Here is a 23,062-nt window from a genome sequence, read left to right as displayed (position 1 = left end):
TCTTAGAGGGAAAGTAGGCAGCCCCTCAGAAGAACAAAACGAAAGCGCAGGTTTCATTTTCGCTTATTATTTTCCATTCTCTGCATGCCTCTTTCTCTTCCTCTCTAAACTGAATGACTGAATGTTGGTCCACTCCCCTGGAAGGTACAAAGTGAAATGAACTGAGGTCAGATGCATGCTTCCTGTGGAAGTGCAGTTCCTCCTGTTTTTCTCTGGTGACTCCAACAATGCTATTATTTCAAAGGAGAGCACTGTCCCCTTGGCGTGTCCTGCGTGTGGTGAGTGAAGCACCAATGAAGTGTTGGTTGCCGTGGGGATGAGATGCAAGAGCACAAGAAACGGTTTCTAAGCACCAGCCCCGAGCACAGACACGCTTGCCAGCACAAAAACAAATTGCTAATGAACATTGATGAAACTGAGGTTGGGCTTCAAAATGGGATTTAGGCCTTGAAAAATGATCTACTTTTGATAAATCTGCAGCTCAAAGTTCTGAGTTATACACTCAAACAAAACTTAACATTTGCATACAGACAATTTAATTCTTCAATCAGTTGCATATAATAAATATCTTAATTTGGATGTTTTAAATACTATAGCTTATTATGTGACTTTAGTCCATAAATTAAAGACCTGCATTCAAAATATTAGCCCAAAGCCCATAGTCGGGGAGGAGAGAAGGTATGCAATTCTCATAATATTGATAGAAGCAAACTTTCATTTACTTGTAGCTAGTTGGCATTTGACCAGTGAAGCACAGTAGAATTATGGACTGGATGGCAAGGTAGCAAATATATTAGTAGGAATTCTTTTAATTTTGAAAATACATCTAATTATATAAGCCATATACTATTCTCCTTATGAGACATCACAACTACAATTGTCTTTGAAGAAATCCTCTCTTGAGAGGTTATTCATAGTAATCTAAGACCTCTCCTCTCCTATTTTATAGGTAGGTTTATGAATCTCAAATCTTGAAAGGGTGAGTGACATGAATCAAAGTAATTGATAATATGAACCTAGGCATGTATCCCTATATGAATCTATGGGTTTATAATAAAATAAAATCTAATATAATTTGGGAATTAGCTTTTTATTTTTTAATAGGCTCTTGGAGGCAGATTGAGTCTCCTGACAAAGCTAAAGCTGCCCCTGCTTTAGGGTTTTAAATCCCAGCAGCTGGAGACAGCATATTTTACATCTGGCTTAGAGTTGTGTTGTTGGCTTTTGATGGTGTACTTCATCAACAGGCTATAGGCTGCTGTGATTTGTCTTCACTTGATCTTGAATTTGAAGTTGGGACAGAGATTAAATTATTGAGAAAGGGGTCTTTAATCTCAGAAAATGCTTTTCTCAATTGGTGGAATGAACAACCCCCCCCATCCCAACTCCTGCCTGCTTTAAACCCCAGAGATAGAAAAGATCCACTTGGATGTATTTTGTACCAGACAGTGCTAGATAAGCAGTTCCAAAATACTATTCTTCTCAACTTTGTTTTGAAGTTAGCCAAGAAAGGGAAAACAGCAGAGGAACCAACCCATAAAAATGACATGGGTTGTCTATGGGTTCAACTGCCTTCCCCCATCAAGGGGTTTCTATTGGGCTGAGATTTGTTAATTACATAATCTCTATCCAAAACTTTAGATTTAAAAGATTCAGATTTTGACTTTATACATTTAAAGTTGCTCGATGTATATTCATCAACACTACAAAAGGAACAAGAGGCACACAGTCCATGACTAGAACTAGTCTGATCATAGAGAAAACATTTACCCTTCTCCATGGAAGGGTAACTTTTTACTGTCACTAGGCAAAACCAACCCTTGAATGCAGCACAAGAATAGCAGAAACACTGGTCTCAAGGGTAAATGGAATTTAGCTGGATGGGGGCAAACTGAATGGTAAATAAAGCTACCCTAAGTAAAACCTAGTGACATGCCTGTCAGCATTATACCTGTATAAATTTTCAAAAAAGTCACCAGGTCTCAATTGTCACTCTCAAGGAGTGGTGTTGACGAGGTGAACTCATCTGTCTGTTTCAGGGATGTGGTACGAAAGATCCCACTGGGCTGTGAATATAAAGCCACATCAGCACTTGATATCAGTATTTGAGGTGGATTTTTGATATCCAGTTACCTGATAACTGGGTCTCTCAATTGGTTTTGAACTGGGAAGAGTAAAGAGATACTGCTGCTGTTCTTGTTATAATTTTTTTTGTCTTTCCTAAAAGACAGGAAGAAGGATAAAGGAGACAAAATGACATGGGTAAAGAAGGCAAAATGTTAGGATATGTGGACAGAATGAGAAAAATTGGACAGAGAGAATGTGGCAAAATGAGGAAGATGAAACGTGTCTCTAAGTATTTCTGTGTAAGAATTTTATTCTAGCTCACTCTGTTTACTGCCCTCTGCTATACTAATTGGTTATTTAATGAATGTTTATAGGTTCTAATTGTTTTGTTTTTATGCTGTTATAGAATATCTTTAAATGAAATGACTATGATTGGAATAGTCTAAGGACAGAAAAATTATTTTCTCTGAATAACTAGCACAAAGCTCTGAAATAAGTCAAGTCCCTGGATCAGAAATTGTCCAGGGACTTGATTTATTTTTTTTAAAAAATTAAATTGTTTTAATGTATTTAAAACATTACAGACAAGTTTCAGTATTTTGCAATAGGATTCCTCTTTTTTCCATTAAGTCAGAGGGCCTCTGTTCAGTTAAAACATATATATAATTATATCTCCATAGAAGGGTACATTTTTACTGTCCATTCTGGTTGCCAAGAATTTGCTATGGATTCAATTTATACTTTTTTCACTATGGTGAAATTGCTTTCATATTTGCTAATATGAAAGTATAAGTTCACTGAAAAGTGTAATAATTACTCTTAGTAAACTACAATATTTATTAGACATTTGATTTGTGGAATTTCAAACCTTATTTAACAAGTGAATATCCAAAAAATCTAATTTGCTTGCTTTAATAAATGGAGAAGCTTCTGCAGTTCATTGTTATTTGGTGTTTTATATTGGATTTGGACAGAATTTAAAATTTGTAAGCACTAATAAAATAAAGTGGAAGCAAAATCTAACTCCTCAAGGCTTATCTGGGTTTTTGTTCAACATAAATTAAATTGCGTATTTTTTATTATTTTGCATCTCTGTTCATTTTAGGCATCATAATCCTTTTTCTGTCTTCTCCAAGCACACACAAGCTGATTGGGTTAGTTTAGAGGAAGCTATGTTCATGTTTTGTCAACCACAAGGTGGAGCTGTGACAGTTAAAGTCACACTTGGGTCTGTAGCTCACTTTATTCCAGTAATAGATTCATCTCTCTAGCTCAAACAGTTTTTCAATTTAGTCCAAAAAAATCCTACTTCGAGAATAGATCCATAATTCTAGAATATAAGCACCTCTTGCCAACATACATATACACACATACACACACATTGAGCAGTGAGCAGGGAGATGTGGATGAAACCAGGAAGGCCATGTTCTCATGCTGTGTAATACCTACCTGGGCATGGTACTATTGAGAGCATACCAAATAAAGAAATAATGAAAGGGAAAAATGGTTACAAAAAAAAAGGTGGCTGATATTGAATTGCCTGAGCAAAATTTTAAAAATTAAAGAAAGTAAAATGAACAAGAAAACCATGAAAATGAGATGCTGCCTATGGTTCCATTTAAGAGACTGTGAACACATCTGGGACTCTAGATAGGCACATGTGGACCTGAAGGACAATCATGTGTTGGTTTGCTTCCTGTCCCTGTCTTTACATGCTAATAAGAATTCAGTTTAAGGAGAGGTATCAAACCATCCACCCCTGTTTTATTGAACATATATTCTACATTCTTTCTCAGGTTAAAGCACTTTTAAAAGAAGGGAAAATGACTGAATGAAGTATGTATTTTTAATAAAAGAGACTATGCTGAAAATAAAGATTTTTCTGGCTTATAGTAATATAGTTTTTCATAATTATGATGAAGTGATGCACAACTATAAACATCTCCTAATTCTCCTTTTATTGAAATTCTAAGAATCTCAGGTTATAAGTTACAAATCTATTAATGTTTCAAAATGTGTTCCAATTAATGTATGATACACTGACCCCCATCATCCCCCCCACAATCTCCCAATGGGCTCCTCCTTCTGTATCCTGATCCCAAGGTCCATCCTGTATCTAAGCCACTAAGGCCAAGCAGTCAACTTACCAACCACTTCAACCACCCCATGAAATCCATCACCAAATCTGGCTAGTTCATATTCTGGCTAAGACATATTCTGAGATATGTCTTAGATTTTTCATTGCTTTAATTCCCTCCATGACCATCTCAAAGGTTAGAGTTGAAGCCCTCCATAACAATCATGGTTAATAACCCTGCAGTAGGCTCTCAGGTGACTACAACTGAGAGATCTAGTCCTTCAGATAAACAACTCTCCTCTAAAATTCATCCTCCATCTCATTAGTAGAAGGAGTCCTCTAAAAATATAAATATAAAAAAATTCCTCTTTTACACTTATTCTCTAGAAATGCTACACTTCTTTGTTGTTCACACACATTGTGAGCCTTTGCCTGTGACCTATTAAGGCTTCAGGTGCCCAGCCTACCTTTCCCCACCATCATTATCATCATTGCATATCAGTTTGGGCTCTTCTCCAGGCAGCTCAAGCCACAGGGCTCCAGTGGCCCTCTTTGTCTACTGCTAATCTACTGTCTCCCACCCTGTTAGGCTATGAGTTTAGCAAGCATATCTTAATCATGTTGGCACCTTCAGTCCTTACCACAAAGCCTGAAACAAATGCATTTTATTGTATCCACATTGGAATGTTAATTAAAAAAAAAAAGGTAGAAAGCACTGATATTCAAAGAAAAAGCCCAAGAAAAACTCAGTTTTGCCAGTTGTTTCCTTAGAATTGACTACTCTTTAGTGTAATTATTTCTTAAACTGTAAATATATGGACTATTCATAAAATAGCTTAGAACAGAAGCAACATTAAAGTAATAGACAAAAGCCAGGTGGGGGATGCATATCTGTAATCCCAGCCACACGGAAGACTGATTTAGGAGGATTGCAAGTTAAAGAGCACCTTCAGAAACTTAGCAAGACCCACAGCAATTTAATGAGACCCTGTCTCAAAATAAAATAAATGGGCTAGGGGTATAAAATATAAATATATATAAAATATATAAACCAGGTGGTAGAGTACCCCTGGTTTCAATCCTCAGTACCATGATAAATAAATAGATATATAGACAGACAGACAGATAGGAAGAAACATGAGAGTCTTGATTAGGAAATAGAACTACATGGACAACGATATGCTTGACCTAAATTAGTAGTCATGCTTTTGATGAGGTATTCCAGATTTTTTTGTTTGTTTTTGGTACTGGGGAATGAATCCATGGGCACTTATCCACTGAGCCACATCCCCAGTCCTTCTTTGTATTTTATTTAGAGACAGGGTCTCACTGAATTGCTTAGGGCCTCGCTAAATTGCTGAGGCTGGCTTTGAACTGTGATCCTCCTGCCTCAGTCTCCCAAGTCACTGGGATTACAGGTGTGTACCACCATACCCAGCTCCAGTGTTCTTAATCAGCTTGCCTCAGAAAGTAACAAGTACGAGTTTTACCAGTAATAACCAAAAATAACACAGAGCATATATTTCAGATATTATATAAACCTCTCCAGATCTTTCTTTTTTAAAATTTTTTAAAAGTTATACATGGATGCAATATCTTTATTTTTGTGTAGTGCTGAGGATTGAACCCAGTGTTTTACATGTGCAAGGCAAGCACTCTACTTCTGAGCTATAGCCCCAGCCCTCCAGATTTTTCTATAAAAGTGAGGCTCCTTAAGGTTTTGCTCAGATAGTTTCTAATATACCTCAGTTTTTCCAAGATCTATTCAGTTTTGTTTGTTTGTTTTATGAAAAAGCTAATTCCAGGCACAGTTTTCTTTTGAATCGTTTTAATTATTCTTCATAATGTACTTTTGTTCACAGAAACTATATGATTAACCAAAAAAAAAAAAAAAGGGATTAAGAGATATCTATAGATGCCACTTGGTAAGAGGTTCTATATGCAAAATGGCCCTTTGAATTTACCAAGAGGAAAAGAAGTAGCAGATGATCAAACCCACCATTAAAGACTCTTATTTATCACAGTTCTGCTTCTTAGTAGTTGTTTGATTTTACCAAATTACTTAATTTCTCTTGGCCTCAGTGTCTGTTCTTGAAAATGGACACTTCTTTTTTGCGGGGTGGGGGTACCAGGGATTGAACTCAGGGGCACCGGACCACTGAGCCACATCCCCAACCCTATTTTGTATTTTATTTAGAGACAGGGTCTCATTGAGCTGCTTAGCATCTTGCCATTGCTGAGGCTGGCTTTGAACTCACCATCCTCTTGCCTCAGTCTCCTGAGCCACTGGGATTACAGGCATGCACAACCATGCCCAGCAAAGGGACACTTCTTAAAGTTGTTAGAGAACTGAATGAGATGAAATACTAATTGCTGAAAATGGTGAGGTGCCCATTAAGTGTTCAATAATTGCATCTACTTTTTTATCATCATAAAAATTGTGTTGCATACACTTTTAATGGTCATCAAGTTTTGCGTGAATACCTGTCAGATCGTCCCCCCTCCAAGCTGTATCGCAGGTAATTCATGCCGTCCAGGAATTGACTGCTGGGTAGGGAGTCATCACCCAGTTCTTTGAGGTCCTCAGGCCTTAGGTATTCTCCCCCATCACCTGTCATGGTGTCATCCCCTTGAAACAAGCAGAGGAAGATGGAGGAATTTATTTGTTGGATGTAGTATCAACTACAAATTATGATTGTGATTGCAGAATGAATTCCATATACAGCCCTGACATACATGAAACACTGCACTCTAGTAGAACACAGAGGCATGCAGACACTTGAAAGAGGCTAAAACATACTAAAATATATAAAGAATAATAATTACCTGGATTATAATTCTTTTCAAGCCCGTCAATTTGCTTTATCAAGACAACTGGTTTTTAGCTTATATTGTTTAGCTTAATAATTAATCCAATGCATAGACTACTTGGCTTCTATCTGTACTTTCAATAATTTTGTACATAGTTTCTTCATACATTTGACAATATGCTTTAAAAATGTCTATTCCTCTCAAAAAATTTTAAGTGGAATAATTAATTTATAGGATTAATAAAATGCATACATTAGGGGAAGAACACTTGAATAAAGTAAGAAAAAAATCTAAGATGAATTCTAAGAATAGGTCTAACAAAACACACTATATAGTTTGGGTACAAGCCTAAATTATTTTCAGTGACTTTTGCTAATGTTTGAGAGGACAACATACACACTTATTTGTGAAAAAGTGATGGGTTGGTAGACTGTAGGACTGTCACATAACACAGGCTATCTACTGGGGATTGCTTGACAAAAAGCCAAATGTCATCTGGTACATTCTCACTCTCTTTTTCTTTCTTTCCCCCACTCTACTATCCCACCCCCAAGAATCCACTGCAATTTTGCTTTGCTTTCTAACACAACATTCCTAATATTATCCACAAATAGGGCATCCCCTCCCTCTGCCACATCAATTTGGTTTTGCATTTCAACTTGATTCTCCCAATCTGCCAGTTCTCAGTTCACTCTCTCAGAAGTCACGGTGGTGACGGGGAACAAAAGCAACTCAAAATAAGCTTTAATTTCTTGGTTCTTAAAATTCTTGAAAATTAGCCAGGTGTGGTGGCACATGCCTGTAATTCCAGCAATCCAGAAAGACTGAGGCAGGAGGATGGCAAGTTTGAGGCATGTCTCAGCAATAAAAAATAAAAAGGGCTGGGATGTGGCTCAATGGCTAAGCACCCCTAGGTTCAATCACCAGTCCAAAAAAGAAAAGAAAATACCAAAAACTCCTTACTCAAACAGGTCTTGAATTTCCAGTTTCCTTATTCCACCCATCTTTCCCTCTTGTCATGTGTTTGTGGAGAGAATAAGGTTAAAAAAATGTGATGGAAAGAAAAGGGGAGAAAGAAAGAGAAAAGAGTCTAGCTGGCAAGCGCAAGATGCAGCTTCATGGTTTCATCTTGAAGGTTATGCAAAAGAACCACAGGATCCAACCCTTGTCTTCTCTCTTATGAATACAGAATCTTGTTAGAAGACAGAAAGCAAGCCACTTAAGAGTACATTTTTAATCAAATGCATCAAATTTTTTTGCCTCTAGTAACAAATCAAGGCATAAAATTTAAAAACCTCTGATTATACTGAGTTAATGAGACATTGGATTTCCTTTGCATTCTCCCTCATTCTCTACATTTTGAAGTTTTGTCATGGTGCTTTCTATCTGACAGCTGCTATGTTTAGTGTTATTAAAAACCACGTGTCACACATGTGTAATATCAGCAACTTGGGAGGTTGAGGCAAGAGGATTGCAAGTTCAAGGCCAGCCTCAGCAACTTAACAAAGCCCTAAGCAAATTAATGAAACCCTATCTCAAAATAAAAAAATATATATATAAAGATAAAAAGGGCTGGGGATGTAGCTCAGTGGTAAGGCAGCCCTAGGTTTGATGTCCGGTACAAACACACACACACACACACACACACACNTGGGGGATGGGGGGGTGGTACCAGGGATTGAACTCAGGGGCATTCGACCAGACCACTAAGCCACATTCCTAGCCCTACTTTGTATTTTATTAGAGACAGGGACTCACTGAGTTGTTTAGAGCCTCGCTAAACTACTGAGGCTGGCTTTGAACTCACGATCCTCCTGCCTCTGACTTCCAAGCCACCACGCCCAGCACTTCACAGTTCTAGAGACACCTATGATGGCCTTAGGTATATAACATCACAGGGTTTTTTGTTTGTTTGTTTTAATCTTTTTTAGTGTTTTTAAAAAAATTTCATTAATGTATTATAGTCATACATAATAGTGGGGTTTATTCTGACATTCACAAATGCATATAACACAATTACTCTATTTCAATTCCCTGTATTTCTTCTTTCCCTCCTGCTTTCTCTCTCTGATCATGATGATCATGATGATTATGTCTCAGAGAGAGATGACTCAAAGAAGCTTTTTTTCTCTAGAAAATTACTCTTCTTAATTTCCCTGACATAAAGCTCTCCTTGTCTTCCCCTTACCTCTTTGAGTTTTTCTTCTAAGCTTCTACTTCTCATAAATGTTGCTATTTCCCATCTAATCTTTCTTCTTATGTCATATATTATCATGCATTATTAAGATTATTGAATGGTTCAAGGACCCCCTTTACACTATCTATACACAAATCTATATCCATCATAGACCTTGCTCGAAAACTCCACATCTACACAATGGAAATTGTGTCCTAATCCTAGTTTGGGGCACTGAAATTCCTACAAGCAACTCAGATTTAGCTTGTCCCAAACAGAACTCATCTTCTTTACCTATCCCACCCCTAACCACCATACTTCTTTGCAAATTCCATATATGAGCAAACAAAACAACTACTTCTTTGCCCAAGGTGATCAGGTCTGTGGGGATGAGTGTTTTAAAACAATAGTTTGATTTAATACATTTAGCTCTTATTTAAGTAGACTTCCAGTATACTTGGAAATACTTTTAGGTAACTTAGCTTGTGAAAGGATTATTATACACCAACATACTTCCTTTTATCAGCTTACTTACTTAATGTAAAACAGTCAAACCTATTTTATTCCATCATATAATAAACCTTATATAAATTTCCTTACTGTTGCCTATACTCAGGATGACACCTCCCCCTCATTACCTACTTCCTCACTTAATGAAATGATGACTCCCAGGTTTATGAATTACTTTTCTTTGTTGTATTCTCCAATTCTTTCCAAACAATGTTGTGACAACGCTTTCCTATTAACCATAAAAGCATCAGTGTATCACAGCAGAGTTGAAGTTTTGATAGCTGGAAACTACAAGATTCCATAGTGATAGTGGAATTTAACCATGAACAGTGTTATGGTATAGATATGAGATGTCCCCCATAAACTCATAGGGGAGGCAATGTAAGATGTTCAGAGGTGAAAAGATTATGACAGCTGTAAGCTAATCAGTGGATTAATCCTCTGATGTGGATTAAGTGGGTGGTAACTGTAGGCAGGCAGGGTGAGGCTGGAGGAAGTGGACCACTGGGGGTGTGCTTTGGGGGTTATATTTTGTCTCTAGTGAGTAGTGCTCTCTGCTTCCTAGTTGTCACATCCTGAGCTGCTTCCTTGTGCCACATCCTTCCTCTATGATGTTCTGTCTCACCTTGGGTTCCAGAGCCATGGACTCAGATGACCAGGGACTGAACCTCTGAAACTGAGCCAATATAAACTTTTCCTTCTCTAAGATTTTCTTGTTGGGCCTTTTGATCACAATCACACAAACCCAACTAAAATAACCAGCCTCTGTAGGACACAGATCTGAAGAGCATAGACACAAATTAAGATAAAATGGAATGGTCACAAGAGTCCTCCCCTCTGACAACCTCTCTTGATGCTGGGAAGAAGATGATTATCTGAAATGTCACTAAGCTCCCTCCCATTCAAATTATCATTGCTGTTGATATATGGGAAAAAGACCAAATTCTGAGATAAGGGCTTCACTAAGTGTCAAGTGTTCACAATAGAAGTGAAGTGTGTCAAAGCAGAAGACAGATGGAGCCTCGGTATTTCATACAATGCTCTGCCATGCTGGAGTTCTCAACTGTTGGATCATTTTTTTTTTTTTCCCACTGCACTAGTGTTATAACTCCTCAGCTCCCACTTACAGCTTATGGCTATGGAGCTGAGTCAGCAAAGACAGGAATCAGCTCATGATTCTAGGAGATGTCGAGGATTACATTCACAGCTTCAGTGAAGTCTGGACATTATAATTCCCTTTCCACTTCTGTCTTCTTCTTGTATTTCCTGCCATGCTCCTCCATGAAGATGTTCTTTCTAACACAACCAAGCTGTTACAACAGTTTTCATGCTAGATTTAGATTCTACTACTATTTAGATTCTATTACCACTTAATAGCTGTGTGCCACTGAACAAACTACTTAATGTCTCTAAGGCTTATTCTCCTCACCTGCAGATAAGCCTGTCCTCACCTGAAAAAAAAAATATGGGGGAAATCTATAGCCTCTCTCACAGGGATGCTGTGGGGGTTAAATAAGATAACACATCTAAATGCTTCAATAAATTATTTGTCTCTCCTTTGATATCTGTTTCTTTCCAGATTCTTAGTACATGCCTTCTGTGGACCCCTGTTGGATTAACAGATTTAATTTGATTTAATTAACAGATTTAATTAACAGATTTAATTGGATTAACAGATTTAAATGACATTTTAAGGTATCTTAATTTTCCCACACTTTTCAGTTAAGAATTCAAACACTCCACAACTGACCCCATTTTTTATGCATCAGCCAAATCAATTGACTGTATTACTTGACCACTCTACGTCTCTTTTGCACTTTTCGCATCTTGGGACTTTCACACTATCCCTTCTTCACTCCCTAAAACCCAAATTACTCTCTTATTCATCCATCATCTATGAAATTGCTAAGTATCTCCATCCTGCCAAGCAAATATGAAAACCTGACATGTTGCCCTAAATTATACTTCTTTTATACATTGTCTTGACTACTCTTTGGTTTTGTAGTGTTACTACTATTAAAATAAAAGATGCTGTAGAGAAAATGAGAATTGGATAGTTCTTTCCAAACACATATGGATGCAATATGTCCACGTGGGTGATGTCAGGTTCCATGAAAACATTTTAATTGTGCAAAACATTAAAGAGTTGGCAATGTCAAAGCCAACTCTCTTTATACTTTCCCTGAATGAAAAAGTTAGTTTATAATACTCTAATATGTCCTTTATATAAAAATTATTCAATTTGAATTGCCTGCTGGGAATAAAAAGTTACTAAGTTTTGGGCTATTATTAAAAATGGAAATTTTTTCTTACTAAAGAGACTTTCTTGATCATTAGCCAATATGCTTCTCAAATCAACAGTTCTTATACCTAATAATTTTTAATAGATAATGGTTTTAATTTTTTAAATTACATGTTATAGCTAGACCTTATTGTGCAGTCTGAGAGGCTGTTTCATATAAACGAAATTTCTAAAGATCCAATAATATATGCTTTAAATGCACTAGCTAATGGAATTCTTTAACAATTATTTTGTAAATAAAGTTATTTTTAAATCAAATAATCATTATTTTTTTCATGTTAGAAATTTAGATTTTCATTTAGTAGGGTTGCATTAAAATAGTACCACATGTACTTTTGAAATTTCTAGCTATAGAATATCTATAACATTCATTTTTTTCCCCTAAATGCCAAGTTTACCCTAAATAATTTTAAGGGTTCATTTATCTCCATTCTTAACTTTTTAAAAAAATGACATTATTTAAAATATTTTTTTAATTTTTAGTTTTTTTTAAATCACTAATTTATATAGTAAAAATTAATATATATTATATATACTTGTACTTTTTAAGAGCCAGGGTCTTGCTATATTACATAGTTTGATGAACTCCTGGGCTCCAGTAATCCTCCTGCCTCAGCTTCCCCAGTGGTTGGGGCTATAGTATAGGCTCTTGCTACTACACTCAGCTCCTAATTTAATATTTTCTCTTACCAAACTTGAAGTATGTCTTCATCCAAGAAGGATGATGTGAACTGTATTCATTACAAGCAGTCTTAGCTGATAGCTTAGTTAGTAACTAATAACATATTTTTAACATGATCATGCTAGTTTAGTATCAATTTAGCAAAGGATTACTTCTTCTCTAAATTTATATCCTATGAAAAGATATTAGTTTGAGAAAAATATTTATATAATATCATCAGATAAAGTTATGTTAGTAAGTCTCAATAGTAGTTGCAAAATCATTGAAAGCATAAACTATTTACAGCTTTAAGCTTCTAGGTTAATAAAATCCACACACTCATAAGCACACATATACAATTCCACCCATAATACACGTGCTATTTCAAAAGAAACATTAGTAACAGGCACACAGATTTAAATATTAAGCAAGTTGTTTTTATCCATTTAAGAAAAAAACAAAAGCAAAGAAAAGCTTACACTCCAAGTTCCTCTAATGGTACCTGAATCACTAAGTGTTTCCCCATCAACAAAATGGTCCCCAAACTGTTTTAAAGCTGTACAACATAGAAGTGAAGATGAGAAAGATGATCCTCAAAACAAAATATGGTATGCATACATGGATACTGGAAAATTAGTTCATAAAGTATAAGGATAGAACACAAAATTATGATAAATATGTGCATCTGATAACTTTGACAATACTTTTTAACTTACTTATAATAATGTATTTACCCAACATTTGTTCATTCTTGTCCGTCCTGATTCTTTTATAAATTGAGACAACTCAATACCTATCAGTCAATAGGTGATATAACAAATTGGTTCCAAAGAAAAATATCACAATTAAAGTTTTACCTGATTTTATGTTGATGAACCTAAAAAATGCTTTAGTATTTCTTCATAAAACTATAGTATTAAGCCTAGTACCACCTTTTAAGGCAATAATTTTCAAACATATACATTTTCCATGTATAAACATTTGGCAATGATTTTTCAATCATGTACATATGACCAACAGTGGCACCATTGAGGCTAGGTTACATACTTTATAAACTGCCTTTGTGATTTTTTAGTAGCAGATTTTTTTTTTATTCAAGTGGACTATTATATGAAAATTCAAAATATAAAACAAAGTCGACTTTCTGGTTTGAAGTAGAGGGGCCAGAACTCCAGCTCTGGCAAGATGCCTCAAACTTACCCTAGGCAGATCCTAGGACGCCTTTTAGAAAAATGAGCTTCCTAGGACTTTGCAATCTACTGCCTTAGATAATTTTTATCAACTTTAAAACTATAAGATGCATCTTTTTTTACTTAAAGAGCTGCTTATTTATGTTGGATTCATACCATTTGCTGCAGTGCTATTTTTAAGCCTTCACTATGGCTCTTTTCCTCTGGATTTAATATTTGTTCTGTACATTTGAATCAATCAGAAAGCAGAGATTTCTTAATATATCACTAATGAAGAATACTTTAAAGACTTTAAGGCACTTGAATAAAAAATATTTTAACATAATTAAAATACACATTATTAATAATTGTATTACCAGGTAGCTCTTTTAAAGCATGACCAGTTTTGTTTCTTTCCACTTTCTGCCAACTGTCATTTAATACATATATTAAAAACAATGAAAGGAGAAAATAGACTGATCAGTCTTTCCTCCCTGCTCCCCCACAGTGGCAGAAGTAAACATATTGAAACAAGATGTAGAAAGAACTTTGAATGTTAAATCTAAGTGTTAAGAGGTGGCCATCCCCAGCACTGGGTTGGTCTCTGTGTGATAATGTGACAGATGTCATAGCAGTTCAAATAAGTCTTACCTTCTTCATCAGAAACGTCAAGAACCTCGGTCATCGTTTCAGGAACATTTAACTTGTGTTTCTCTGTGATGGTCTGAAAAGACAAAAATCATTAGGACTTCAAGTTAAAAAAAAAAATCAAACAGAAGATGCAAAGAACAATGGAATGGATCATACTCGATAGCAGCATCAGGCCCCAAATGCCCCATCTTATCCAAGTGTACCCTGTGGAAACCTCTCTTTCCTGTGAAAACTCATCTGTTCCTTCAGAAGAAAAATGATCTTTGCAGTGAAATTATGCAAGAGAAGGTTTATTATTTGAGTTCTCATTTAAAAAGTAAATTCTTTAGTGATGGCGTTAATAATTAGTCATACTGAGAAAGCACATTAATGCTTTCAAGGCTTCTCTAAAATGAACTAAGTGACGTTTCTAGAAAAGCTTTAAAAGGAAGCAATGAAAACACACACTTTATTAAAAGCAAAGCCTTGGGAAAGGAAGTTGTAAACAATGTGAGCCACATAAATTAACTTGAGCAGATAATGTGACACATCCTTTCTGGATTAGAAGATCAACGGTAGAGAATCAGTCAAATTCTCTGTATTTCACCACAATTCTGGTATGTTCTTTATCTGCCTTCCAAGATAGCACCCAGAGTGGTCAGATGTACTGCCTTTCCCTCCTGATGTGTGGCATAAGGTTGAGACTTATTTATTTATTTATTTGGTACTGGGGACTGAACCAGGGGTGCTTTAGCACTGAGCTATATCCCCAACCCTTTTTATTTTTTGAAACAGGGTCTCACCAAGTTGCCGAGGCTGGCTTCAAATTTGCCATCCTCTGGCCTCAGCCTCCCTAGTCACTAGGTGTGTGTGCTACCTCTCATGGTCCTCTGAAGTTTCAGGCACTCATGTACTCATGAAACATTTTGAGTGCAGATTGCATAATAATCATGCTAAACACCTAAGACACTACAGTGATTAAAAATAATAATAATAATAAATTATCCAGCATAGAAAGACAAATACCTCATGATCTTACTTATATGAAGAATCTAAAATAGTCCAACTTATAGAAGCAGAGAGTAGAATGGTGGTTACCAGGGGCTGAGTGGGCCAGATGAGGATGATTAGGGAGATGATGTTGAAAGAACACAAAATTTCGGTTAGACAGGAATAGTAAGTTTGAGATTTATTACATGGTGACTATAGCAATAGAAACAATGTGTTGTATTCTTGAAAATTGCCAAAGAAGTAGATTTTAAGCATTCTCATCACCAAAAAGGATAAGTATATGGAATGATGGATATATAAACTAGCTTGATTTAGCCATTCCAGAATGTATATACACATCAAAGCTTCACATTGTGCACCATTAACAGGTACCATTTTTGACAATTTACATAAATAAATAAAACACATGTCCAAAAAAGAATAAAAATCTAAATCTCATGACTAAATGTCACCTAAATATCACTAAATATTCCTGAGTCTCAAACCTATATCTCTAGTTTCTCCATTTAAAATGTATTAAGTGTACCACTTGGCAGTCATGGGAACTTTAAAAGGAAAATTCCATGACATTAGTAAAATCTTCAACTAAAGCACAGAAGTACAATGAATAAGTTGTCTATATTTTCTTTAGGTTTCACAACATAGGTATCAGAGATTGTTTGAATGGCTATAATAATCCTACCACCAATTCTTTCCTTTCCAAAAGCAGCAGAGAACTTCAAATATATTTATGAAGAATTCAATTGATTGTCAAATTAAACTGAGAAATTAGAAATATATACATATATAATATGTGTGTTAAGAGGGATTGATTAAAATCTTTATGTGATACTGCATAAGTCTTTTAGTGGCTCTCCATTTTCTTCAGAAAAAATAAATAAAAAAATAAAATGGCTCACAAGACCCCTTGTGATGTAGTGAAGAGGGACTGACAGGGAGGCCCCATGTCTCACTCCGTACTATGACCATGTTGGAAGGCCTGTGTCACTGACACACAGGTCAGGTTCTCTCCCTGCCACACCGAAAGTTAAATGACCACACTTTTATTATTGCTTTTACTATTTACAAGCTGCATTGTAACCTAACAGTAATAACTGTCAAGTAATCCATCATTTCGAACCAAGCAAGAACTTGAGCTATTCCAAAAGGGTTTTCTAAACCATTAAGGTAGAAAAAAAGACATTCAATTTATGTGTGTAAATACTGAAGTGCTGGGAATTGAACCTAGAATGTCATGCATGCTAGGCAAGCACTCCACCACTGAGCCACACTCCAATCCAAGATGTAAATTTTAATGGTTTTACTATCAAGTGTTCTTTGCTGTGTTATTTTAGAAAATTTTGTTTATTTGCTTTCCTTTCTTTCTCTTTTTCTTTTTTTTAATAGTGCTGCATATTGAACTTAGGGCTTGGGCATGCTAAGCATGCACTTCTCCCCTGAGCTACCAGCCCTTTTGAAACCTTTTATATATTTTTTTTTATTTTTTCTTTTTATAAGTATAAGACAGTACAGGGTTATGTTCTCTTATGCCTCAGTTTTTCCACATACTTTTTCCTCTACCAGGATTCTTCTTCCCCATCTTTTCTTGGCTCATGTTAGACGAAACTTCCTTAGAGAAACATTCCTGGCCCTCACCAATTAATTCATTTGTTTATCTCTGTTCATCTGTTGCTATGTACTCCTAGAACATCGTGTGACCACATCATATAACTGTGTGAGCCTTATCTATTTATCTGCTCCCACATAACATTATGAGTCATTTAAGAGGGAAATTATTTCCAATATGTACCTCCCCAATACATATTGAAAAAATTGATGATATGAAATTATGCAAAAAATATAGTTAAGAGCCACAAAAATGATTAAATAGATTTTCTTTGGGGTAGAATCATAGTTAAATGACTAGGAAGAAACTGAATAACTAAAGAAAATCTTACAATATCCAGAGAAGGCAAAATTGAAGCACAGAATAACAAATTCAGCATGCCTGAATGTTTCTTATGATGTTTAAATAATTCCATAGCATCTTATTCACTGAAAGCAAGTGTTGCAGGAAAGACAAAAGCATGCATCCAAAGTTCTGGAGAAGAATAGGTGTTGAATAAAGATTTGTTGAATGAATGAACTTAAAAAGACTGTTATACCATTTGGTTATTATTTTAATATTGTCAATATGGGTTTATAAATTTAACACAGATAAATTATAACCCATGTTCTCAATTAGTTGTATTGAACTCTAGCTGCATATTAGAATTATTAGAGGGATTTAAAAAAAAATGTTGTTGCTTGGATCATATTACAGACCAATTGAATCAGAATCCCTGAGGATAGGGTCCAGCTATGGGTATTTTTTTTTTTAAGCTCCTCAGTTAGGTAGGCAACTTACTAAACACCACATTCCTGAAGACATTCTATGATTCATGTATACACCCAGCAGTATTTTAGATGCTGTGAGGAATATAATCATATAAAACTGCCAAAGAATGAATTTGCAAAAGGAATGATCATCTACTAATAAAAATTGAAGAAAAGTAAAATGGTCATCTATCACATCGGTAATTTTTTTTTTTTTCATTTGGGTGTATTGTGTAGTTCAATTTGAGATTCATTTTCCTGGATTGGAGAAAGTGTATGTGGAAGAATGATTTTCATATGAAATATGGGATGGAGACAGCTATATTATGACGTTTTGCTAAAAGTTTTTTATTCTTTAATAATAATTATCTAATGGCAAATAAAATAATAAAAAATGTGAACTTATATCTATTAAATTCAACTACACCACAAAGTCCTTTTTTTTTTTTTTTTTTCAGAAATGTTCTAGAGTATTCATCCTTCCAGGTAAACATTTCTTCAAGAGGATGATTCTCCATTCAAAAATAATTGATGGAGATACTTCTTGAATGACTGCCTCCTGGCAGTCTCAATTTTTATTTTCAGATGCTGATAATGGGACTATATTGTATTTGTACTTACAAAAATTGAAATAATTAATTTGCTTTAGTCTGATCTTTGAATGTTGTCAAAGTTATTATAAGCAAATGTATGTGGAAAGATAAAAATCAGAACACAGTAATCATCTTTGCCAAGGGTATTTTTTTGTATATTCAAAACTCCCTCTGGCAATATAGTAAAGATAATACCCATTTGTACACAATGTTACACTTGGCCTTTAGAAGGCTATCAATAAGTGTTGTTGAATGGGTGACAAATAAGTCTTCCTACTCATGAGTAATGTAATGAGAAATGAATATGTGTTTTCTTTTTAAACAAAGTATCCTCTGAAAACTCAATTATTGAAACATAAATATGATTGTATGCAATTACATCTGAACAGTACATGCAAAACAAAGCTATAATTAAATGATCATGTGCCTCTCCTTCTGCTGTAGAAACGAAGATGCTATGGTCAAGATTAGAAACTACTTTAAAAGTTAAAATGAGTAGTATGCTCTGTACAAATTTGATGGGATATAATTAAATCAGATGACAAGTTTTTATTACTTATCATAATATACAGAAAATGTAGAAAATAAAGCATGAGCCCTTAACATGATGTTTTATAAATGGTGGTTAATATCTGGTTTGTTCTATGAAAAGAAAAAGTGTGCTTAATTGACCTTTACTTAGCCATTCCCCAGTAAACCATTTCTTTTATGTCACGTATTCATTAGACCACAATACAATGACTGATCTTGACCACTATGTCACCTTCTAATGCTCACAATCATTGCCTCCCATCAATTTACAGGCTAAACTTGTTTTTGTTTTCAAATCTACTTATACCAATCACACATGTGGATATAACTTTTGTGATTAAATTAAATACTATGTAAACTTTTTTCTATACAAACTAAGGTAAGTACTCTGCAAAGTCCCAACAAAGGTGAGTCGCCAAAAATAACTGCCACCCAATAAGTGTGACTGGGATAATTCTAACATACTGGAAAAAATCTGACAAACATTTAAAATGCTTTTCCATTTAGTATAATGTCTCCTTTAAAAAATGCATATGTTATGTAAATATCATATACATATAGATATAAGGCATATACACATGTACAATATAGTATATTATTGAGTGTAATATAGTATATAGTATGTAATATACATAATATAGTATATATTATTCAGCCATTGAGTCCAGAACCTTATTCACAGAAATGATGTCACATAAAAAGGTATCAAATGACATTACATTTATTTATTACATTGCCAGTTTTATGACTATCTTGTTAATGGACATGGTATCAGATAAGATTTAGGACTTGGGTGCTTTACACTTTCCTAATTGCTTGTTAAAAGACTGCTCCAATTTTCAAATGAAAATATATATCATATCACTTACATCTGATATTTTTATTTCAGTAATTGATTAAGTAATTTATGCTCTATTTGCCAATGATTATATGCAACACAAAACATGATGACTCTATACAAATAAAAGGAATTGATAGCTGATCAATAAGTAGAGGGATGAGTCATATCCCATACTTTTTCCAAGCTGCCTTAGAAGATTGGGTTTGCCAGCTTCTGCTGCCAGAAATGTGTCCCCACCACTCTGACGTCTATTCTGGCAAACTCAGAGTGACTGTAGCCTCAGGAGAATTCTAAAGGTCTCATCTTCCCTGCTGTGTTTTTCAAAGTAAAGTTAGAAAAGCAAAGGTTAAGGAAACAAACCAGGATTCCAAAATGTCTCAGAAATCCCTGCAGCAGTAACATTTCCTTTATAAACTGATGCCTTACTTTGCCTTGTGCACAATGATTTCATTCATACTTTGGAGTAAAGAACTCTGGAAGGAAGAAAAGCAAAGGAACATTTTTTTTCTGATCCAAAGAGAACTCACATGGCTGCTCAAATGGCACATCATATGAATCCAACTGATGTGAAATCCGTACGTCAGCTGTATAGCTGTAATGCAGCTAGTATAGTTAAATAGTAATAACATCAAAATAGATTTTATTAATTTTACCTAATTATTAAACAGTCTTGTGCTATTTGCTATCACCACATACTAAATTAATTTTGGTGAATCTACAGACTTGAGAAAATGATACTGAATATGATGCTCCTACCAAAATCAAGAAAGGATGCTGTTTTGGGGGGTAGTTTTTTAATAAAAAAATTATGTAAAAGAATAGTTCCTGTACAAAATTCCTGTTAGGCTATTTTTCAGCAAAACCAAGATCAGTTAGCCAGAGTGGTTAGAAATGAGGGCTTTGGAATCCAAAGACCTAAACTTGAATCCTAAATCTGCCCTCCATGTCTGGCATATTTTTAACCCTAAGTATTAACTATTATTTTTAATAACAGCTTACATGGAAAATAAATTATGTGGAAAAGAATGCTTGAAAATCTCTTCCCAAAAATAAGTGTAATATGAGAGATTTTATAGAAAAGAATAAATTCTTATTTTCAACTCTTCACCCTAGGTTCCATTTCACAAAACAAACTCACCATTCTATAAGAAATCAGAGAAGCAGAAAATAAAGACAACAGTATTGAAATATGTATCCATAAAAACACCTGATTAAAGGGGGTACTTATTTATTTAATGCTGTCAATGACTTTTTATTATTTTACTTGAACTCAGAAATTATGTCATGGTTTATATTTGTTTATTGGCTTTTTACTTATAAATTTGAATTCTGAGTATAGTGGGTTATATTGTTGATGTCTTGATTTTTGAACTGTGCTCAGCTAGAATGTGTAGAGAATAACAGTTAACAGGAAAAATAAAACAAAAAACTCACAGAGGGTTGTATAGGAAGCTGTCATCTCTCTCTAGACCTAAATGTGGTTTGGAGATGACCTCTCAGTACACCTCACAGTCTGATTTCTGAGAAGGTATCTGAGAACTTGTTTGGAGACAGTAATTAGAATATTTAGAGCCAAATGAAGAAAGCTAATTGTTCCTCTTTAAAAATTCAAATCTTTATGTTTAAAGTAATTTGAAACTTTGGAACTGAAGCTGTAAGTTGCATAGTGCTCTTGATGTAAAAAACCTTACTTCCTTGTGGAGTATAAATCTCATTCTCTATTCCTGCTACTATGAATGACTTTCGTACAGCAAGGAGCCTAGTGCATATTTTATATCCAAAAAACAACGAAGGAATCAATTACTTAATGAGTGGAAGAAAAGCAGGTCCAAGACAGCAAAAGAGATGCAAGTTTGCCATCTAGTGGAATTGATTTAAAAAAAAAAAAAGTACATACATGATTCCCAGAGCATGGAAAAAGAAATAGAGTTGACAAAAAAACACTTCTCACAACAGATGTGCTTGGGTAATCTTGCCACTAAAGACTTCATTTGTTTGGGATGTACACAATGCTGAAAATGTGCCAAATAAAATGGCCTAAGTGTATTGAACCTTAACGTGAAGATTATCCTGGGATGATAAGTCATATAGTAAGAAAAAGCAATTAAAATTCAAATTAAGATTTAGTCATACAAAAAGAATTCTGAATGTTTTTACCAGCTAGACAGGTTCATCCTGATTTGAACACTACAGAATGTATACATGTATCAAAACATTACCTGGACCCCATAAATATGACATTTTTAAAGCATCTTCAAAAATGGTTTTAAATAAAAATAAAATTTTAACATTAAAAAAGGATTCAGCCATATGTAATGACCTACAAAATGTTCTGTTAGGCAGTGATAAGATGGTTTTACTCCTATATAATTTATTAAAGCTACACTTTAAATCTTTAAAAACATTGTGGTGTACTGGCTAAAGGCTTTAAGATTCTGCTGGACAAAATGAGCAGTCCTATTCTCTCCCATCTAAATTCAGTCTGTATCTTGCAGTTCATTAATAAATCATACTCCACTCTACTTAAAATTGCATGTTAAACCAACTTATTCCATCTACTTCAGTGGATGTCAATAGGGACTTTCCATCACCCTGGAAAGCAAAATTCCTTTCTTTTTCCTCCCATCTATCAAAAGAACCAAGCGTTCCAAAACTCATTTTGCATCATTTACTAGAACCTTCTTCAGAATCCTTTATTTGTTGATTTATGGTTTTACTGTCTCTACATCTAATGTTTTACTGTTGTTCTAATTTTCTATTTTACAAAGATAAATTGAAAAGTTATTGTTCTTAGAGTTTGTGCTGAAGTGAAAAAGCTAATACGCAAATAAATGCAAATATAATAGCATTTCCACTTCCTGCCAGGAGCCCCCTCTGAGGGGGCCTCCTTTAGGCTTCGCTCCAGCTGAACTGTACAAGAGCATTGGGACTCATGATTGTCGGGTGTTCACTCTTCCAGAGTTTCTCTGGCAAAGGCCAGTAATCATCACTGTTTGCTAAAGAAATCAGTTATTGTAATAAAAGGGTGGAAATTTAAAAATCTACTAAGAACATGGAATTTTCTTTTTGAATAAAATAATCAGAAATAAGAAGAAAAGTCAGGATCAATTGTTCTCACTGACAGTGCATTTGACTCCGCCAGGGCCAGGAGCACAATGGACAGGAGGGTCAGGGTCTGTCCATAGGCAACCTGACTTCCTGTGTTTGCTTCAAGAAGTTTGCTTCAGAGTGTGCTGCCACTCTGCCAGCAGTAGGTGTCACACACAACTCAAGGAAAAGGGCAGAGGCACCAGGAAAAAAAAAGTTAAAGAAGATACTAAACATTATA

The 23,062-nt window shown here is 35.0% G+C and overlaps 1 protein-coding gene across 50 annotated transcripts in view; it reads right to left on the bottom strand.

Annotated features, from left to right (window-relative positions):
- Nucleotides 1-23,062, bottom strand: part of Ank2 (ankyrin 2) — a 554,279-nt gene that overhangs the window by 62,256 nt on the left and 468,961 nt on the right. For 33 of the 50 annotated variants that reach the window (XM_048813760.1, XM_048813781.1, XM_048813790.1 and 30 more), the window contains 2 exons: nucleotides 14,425-14,497; nucleotides 6,629-6,773 (listed from right to left, as the gene is read on the bottom strand). In XM_048813760.1, the coding sequence (XP_048669717.1) occupies nucleotides 6,629-6,773; nucleotides 14,425-14,497 (218 nt within the window). Of the gene's footprint in view, nucleotides 1-3,516; nucleotides 3,529-6,628; nucleotides 6,774-14,424; nucleotides 14,498-23,062 lie in introns of all 50 variants that reach the window. The other 17 variants (XM_048813787.1, XM_048813791.1, XM_048813795.1 and 14 more) reach the window with 1 other exon arrangement.

This window comes from Marmota marmota, unplaced genomic scaffold, assembly GCF_001458135.2.
Source record: "Marmota marmota marmota unplaced genomic scaffold, marMar, whole genome shotgun sequence".
NCBI lineage: Eukaryota > Metazoa > Chordata > Mammalia > Rodentia > Sciuridae > Marmota > Marmota marmota.
This window is presented reverse-complemented; position numbering and strand designations above follow the sequence as displayed.